General features: G+C 44.7%; 1 protein-coding gene across 1 annotated transcript; it reads right to left on the reverse strand.

The window, feature by feature from the left end:
* Positions 1-1,280: 1,280 nt before the first annotated feature.
* Positions 1,281-4,641, reverse strand: LOC123452020 (wall-associated receptor kinase 5-like). Its single transcript, XM_045128591.1, has 3 exons — positions 3,567-4,641; positions 3,021-3,167; positions 1,281-2,610 (listed from the first exon to the last, which is right to left on the reverse strand). The coding sequence occupies exons 1-3, from the start codon at positions 4,558-4,560 to the stop codon at positions 1,388-1,390; spliced, it is 2,364 nt and encodes a 787-aa protein (XP_044984526.1). The 5' UTR covers positions 4,561-4,641; the 3' UTR covers positions 1,281-1,387.
* Between the last annotated feature and the right edge of the window lie 1,502 nt (positions 4,642-6,143).

The raw sequence follows: 6,143 nt of genomic DNA on the forward strand, positions 1-6,143 counted from the left end.
GTGTTAAGATCTCAATCTCAATATTGAAGTCTTTGAGTTCAATTCTCAGCTTTAGCTTGATTTTTTAGACTAAAACCTACAAGTATGGAAACTGCTAGCATCAAGATTTGTTTCAACATCTTTTTCTCCCGGTGAAAAAGTTATAATGGTGTTTGTGTGGTAGCTATAATATTTTTGACGCGTATATCACCACGCTATTTACATAAAAGTTATCACGGGTGTGTCTTCAAAAACTTTTTTATGGGTCAAAGTAATCACGATGTTTGTATCTAAGTTATCATGTGTGTGGTGTGTATATTATTATGTTATTTAGATAGAACTCATCAGGTCTGTGGTGTGTACAAAAAATATAGTGGTGGATATAATCTAGGAAAAATCACGGTAGTTAACGTCAACATCTCTGAAAATCTTACAACTAAATGCACCATCAAATGAGCAGCTCTTTTAGATTTTTGGTCTTAAACAAAGAGCCGTTACACATTAAATTCAAAGCATGGGTAATTATTCCAACAACAACGTTTAGATGGAGTGGTTAGTGTAGTGGTGTTCCTCCCGAAGGTTTGTTGTTCGATTCCCATCCTTGTCCCTTTTCTTCCTTTTCTTCTTTCAAGCCCAGAAACTAGTGTTGAGTTCATGTGGCCGTTCGTCCTAGAATGGATGGGTTACAGATCGTCCGAATCTGTTTCTAAATTCCTGCCAACTCGAGGTTAGCATTTTCGTTTAGTTTTAGTTTATCTTTGAATGATGAACCATCAGACTAGAGTTTTAGTACTTTTTGTGGCCTTTTGGTTGGTGAGATGTGAACCAAACAACAACATTCTCTCACGCCCCATACATGCAAATATTGTACTATTCCATGTAAAGTAGTACCGACACTTTATAAGCTGTCGCTAACAGCCTAATTTTGAGGTTCCTCAGTCAGTGAGAGAGATGTGCATGCCTGTTTTTCGGGAAATAAGGCTTGTTACACATTTTTCATATTAAAATAAGGCTTATTTACACGCCTGTAGCTCCTTGGGTGGTAGCGGCTGTGGCCACCCAACCCGCTGGTTCACGTAGTGTTGGCGTGTGTGCGTGCGCGTGTGTGTAGTTGTGCGTGTGTGTGTAGTTGTGCGTGTGTGCATAACGGGTGTGTGTAGTTGTGCGTGTGTGCGTGCGCGCACGCGCATGCGCGTGGTGTTGGTGCGTTGTGCGTCTGTACTGGTTTATGACCTGTTTCATGTAATTAAGGCTAAAAGAAAGAAAATGAATGTAATACATCGTCCATTTGACTCCAGAAAACAAATATACACAAGCATTGCAATTATATTTTCACTAAAAACACACTTATTTCAAAGATAAGGATAAAAAACGCATCATGCATAGATTTAGTCACAAGAAAAAAACCCTATCGAGGGTACCTCGCAGAAAACATGAACTCTTCTTCTAGGCTGTAACATCTGCTCGCGTCCTCTGTGTTTGTTCTTCCGGTAGCTGATGGATAACTCAGTGCAACATGTTTCTCCTTACATGTTTTTGCTGCTAAATCTTCAACAGCATGCTCCTCCGGTGCACGCAGGGCCTCCAATGCCATCTCCACCTGCCTCATAGTTGGTCGCTCCTCTCCTCTTAATTTTATGCATGACAGAGCTAGAGCGGCTGCTTCTTCGACTTCCCTACCTCCCTCCTCTACAACCTGCGGATCCACTATTTTGTACAGATTGCCCTCTGCAAGTAATGCAGCAAAATGTGCAGCAAGACCATCACCTTCAGAGGATACATACAAAGTTGGCTTCTTCCTAGTAAGCAACTCAATAAGAAGGACTCCAAAACTATAAACGTCACTCTTATCTGACAGTCGACCTGTGTAATAGTACATAGGGTCCAAATACCCTCTAGTTCCTTGCACTAAAGTTGTTGTTACCCCTGTTTGATCCATAAGAATATACCTCGAAGTTCCAAAATCCGACACTTTGGCTGTCATGGCATCGTTAAGAAGTATATTGGAAGGCTTGATATCTCTATGTACTACGGGGGCTGAAATACCAGAATGGAGGTAAGCAAGAGCTTTGCCTATTTCACTTGCGATCCTTAACCTATCTCTCCAAGGCAGTGACTTGAGTGATTCTTTGTGAAGATGATCGTTGAGGGTTCCATTGGAAATGAACTCATAGGCCAATAAAGGAACTTCTGTCTCAAGGCAACAACCATGAAGCCTCACAATATTCTTATGATTGATCTGGGAGAGTATGGCAACTTCATTTATAAACTCATCTATTTCTCTCTTCACCACGATCTTTGATTTCTTGATGGCGACAACATGCAAGTCCGACAAAATCCCTTTGTAGACAGTGCCATGCCCTCCACCGCCAACCTTACGTGCTTGGTCAAAATTGTTGGTGGCCTTCTCTAGCTCCGCTAATGGAACGATCATCCTCTCTGCAATGTCTGTCCTATGAGATACCAATTGCTTCAACAGTTGCCCACGGTTTTGACTGAACAATTTCCTCCTCAACATATTCACCTTGCGTTGCTTGAAATCACGGATTAATATGATTGCTCCAAAAACCAAAATTAGAAGGCATGGACCACTAGCAACCGATAAGCCAATGATTAAACCCGGGTTGTGACCTGAAATAATTAACATCAATTTCTTTGGCCATTGTTTGCATGCACTATGTAACATAATACTACCTCCGTCCCAAAATTCTTGTCTTAGATTTGTTTAGATATGAATGTATCTAGTCAAGTTTTAGTATTTAGATACATCTATTTCTAGACAAAGCTAAGACAAGAATTTTGGAACGGAGGGAGTAATATAGTACTCCCTCCGTTCCTAAATATAAGTCTTTTTAAATATTTTACTAGGGGACTACATACGGAACAAAATTAATGAATCTATATTTTAAAATATATCTATATACATCCGTATGTAATCCCTTATGAAAACCTCTAGAAAGACTTATATTTAGGAACCGAGGGAGTACAATGTACAGCTGCCCATAAAAAAACAGAATGTACGACAAACGTGGTGTTCATACCTGTGTTTATCGTGGGCTTGACGCAACCATTGCGTACTTTGGGGTTCCCGTAAGTTCCTTCCGGGCACCTACAATGGAACTTCCCTGGTAGTTCTTCACAATCGCCGAAGCACCCATTTTCTTCTTTCCTATCACATTCTTTGATATCTGTATATAAATTGATCCATGTTATGTTTTTATTTATTTTTTAAAGGTAGAAACCAGATATGTCTTGTTTAAAACAAGGCACGCAGAATTCAAGTAAAAGACAAAGTCTGACATGCCCCTAGATCAAGATTCTCACTCATTTTCATTTGCACACATGCTAAAGTCTGACATGACAGGTTGCTTAAAATATTTATTTCTAACTTGATACTCTCTGTTTTTAAATACATATAATTTCTTTTTAGTTATTTCACTATAAAGTACAAACGAATCTATACAGACATAATTTAAAGGATGGATTCATTCACTTTGCTCTATGTAGTTTGTATTAAAATATACAAAAAGACTTATATTTACGAACGGAGGGAATAGATGGCAAAGCCGTTAAAGAAAACAAGGTACCTTGGCATCCATCGGTGAGGTAAGGGTTGCCCTGGTAACCCTCCTTGCATTGACATGAGTAGCCTCTAAGTGTATAATAAGCCTCGTCTCTGCACTCACTGTTGGTGCTCTTGCAAATGCTCCGGGCAGCGTCGAGAGGGCATGCACGGGTGTCGTAGTCAGTCGTTGCCGCGCCGTGCGGCACGGCCCACTGGAGAATGACGGGGACACGCCGCAGACCTGCTTTCGGCCGTGGGGAATGCTCTGGGTCGTTGAGATACGTGGCAATATCTTGGCTCAGCCAGCCCGTCTCGGCGATGATCACGTTCAGCGGCAAGTCACCGCCGGCGGCTACGTCCACCTTCGGCCCTGGGCCGCCATCGTCGAGGTCCAGCCGCCTGATGCGCACGTCGTAGGAGGCGTCGTCGATGGGGATGCTCGACTGGCAGCAACCGATGTTGGAGCAGATCTTGCCGTCGGGAGCAAACGCGCCGGTGACCAGCTGTCCGTCGTTGGTGGCAGAGCAGAAGGAGGCGCAGCCGCTGACGATGCTGCCATCCCGGACCAGCGTCGCCTGCACGTTGCACCCCGTGAGGATGAACTCGTTGAAGTCCGGCAGCAGCACGTACGGGTACGGCGGCGGTTCCACGCCAACGCGGTCGGCCCCGAGCCTCCACCGGCCGCGCCCGGTGCTGGTGCTCACGTTCAGCGCGTGGCTGCTGCGGACGCGCATCGTGTTGTTCTCCAGGAAGATGTCTGCGACCTCGAATTCGCCGTCACCGAGGAGCAGCCGCGGGGGCGTGCTCCTGCGGTCGCAGGTGAGCTTGAACTCCGGCTGCCTGTAGCAGTGAGGCGGCCCCATGCCGAACGGGTATGGCACCTTGACGTCGCCGCAGGTGGTGTTGCAGTCCGGCGCCACCGCAGTCGGCAAGCGAACCGCGGCCGCCATGCCCATGTACACGGAGAGCAGCAGCGCTACTGCGATTACCATGGGCACCGACTTCCTTGGCATCATATATATTTGGTGCTTCTTCTTGCTTGAGCTTCACTGTTGTGCTACGGTTAACTCTAAGATATATACGCACACTGTTGAGCATTCCAGGCCATCCGCGTCGACCATTTCTTTTTTATATATAGATCCGCGTTGAGAAGTTGCACACACCAAACACGCGCTCAATTATGAGCCGAATGATGGGTTTTACTTTTCTCGTGTCGTTCACTTTGCCATAGAGTGCTCACCCTGAAATTAAGAGTTGTTGATGTAACAGAGAGTTGTTTATCTAGTGTGAAAGGAACATCCCGGGCATGAATCCACCGTCCGTTTATTCTTTGGGATGCATGCTACTTCTTCGTTATTGTCTGTTGAGTATATTGATTAGTTAGGAAAGATAAGATAGAGTAGAAATTATTCTGTTTTGTCTTGCATTTCAAGTTGATCATGTATTCCTATATACATGCGCATGAGGCTCAAACAATACAACAAATATTGCACCAATCCTCTACTCCCGTTCAATATGGTATCAGCCGCGAGTTTCTTGACCTAACCGCCACCACCACTTCCGCCATGTGCGTCGCCCCCGGGGCGGTCGGCCTCCATGACCGCCCCCAGGGGCCGCGCCGCCCGTACCTTCCTGTTGACCGGTGATGTTTGTTGTGTATCCCTTGCAACGGTGCCAGGAAATAGTTGTGTAGACGGCACCAGGAATCCTTCAGCTACGGCTACGCCTTAAGGGACTTCCTAGGCAAGTATGCAAAGGATTTCCCCCGTGGCCTTGGAGCCTTGCGTTGGTGTTCCCTTGAAGCGGAAAGGGTGATGTAGCACAGCGACGGTAAGTATTTCCCTCAGTTTGAGAACCAAGGTATCAATTCGGCGGAAGAGTATCTCAAGATCCTGCACAAACACAAAACCTTGCACCCAACGCTATGAAGGCGTTGTCAATCCCTTATAGATTGTTTGTCAAGTGAGAACTGAAAGCAACAAAGTAAGAAAGCAAAGTAAAAGCGAAGTTGTAAACGATGGATGTGAATAGACCCAGGGGCCGTAGTGTTTACTAGTGGCTTCTCTCATGAAAGCAAGTAGACGGTGGGTGAACAAATTACTGTCGAGCAATTGATAGAACCACGCAAAGTCGTGACGATATCTATGCAATGATTATGTCTATAGGCATCACGTCCAAAACAAGTAGACCGATACTTTCTGCATCTACTACTATCACTCCACACGTCGACTGCTATCCAGCATGCATCTAGTGTATTAAGTCCATAAGAACAGAGTAACGCCTTAAGCAAGACGACATGATGTAGAGGGATAATCTCAAACCAATGATAAAACCCTCATCTTTTTACCCTTGATGGCAACTACTTGATGTGTGCCTTGCTGCCCCTACTGTCACTGGGAAAGGTCACCACATGGTAGAACCCAAAACCAAGCACTTCTCCCATTGCAAGAATCATAGATCTAGTTGGCCAAACAAAATCCAAGACTCGGAGAGACTTACAAGGATATCAAATCATGCATATAAGAAATCAGCAAAGACTCAAATATATATCATAGATAATCTGATCACAAATCCACAATTCATGGGATCTCGACAAACA

The sequence above is a fragment of the Hordeum vulgare genome, chromosome 5H (assembly GCF_904849725.1).
Source record: "Hordeum vulgare subsp. vulgare chromosome 5H, MorexV3_pseudomolecules_assembly, whole genome shotgun sequence".
NCBI classification, from domain to species: domain Eukaryota; kingdom Viridiplantae; phylum Streptophyta; class Magnoliopsida; order Poales; family Poaceae; genus Hordeum; species Hordeum vulgare.

Coding starts and splice junctions, on each gene's coding strand:
- LOC123452020 (XM_045128591.1), bottom strand. CDS start 4,560: ATGATGCCAAGGAAGTCGGTGCCCATGGTAATCGCAGTAGCGCTGCTG. Junction 3,168..3,566: donor CCTCACCGATGGATGCCAAG/GTACCTTGTTTT, acceptor ATTTATATACAG/ATATCAAAGAATGTGATAGG. Junction 2,611..3,020: donor CAAGCCCACGATAAACACAG/GTATGAACACCA, acceptor TAATTATTTCAG/GTCACAACCCGGGTTTAATC.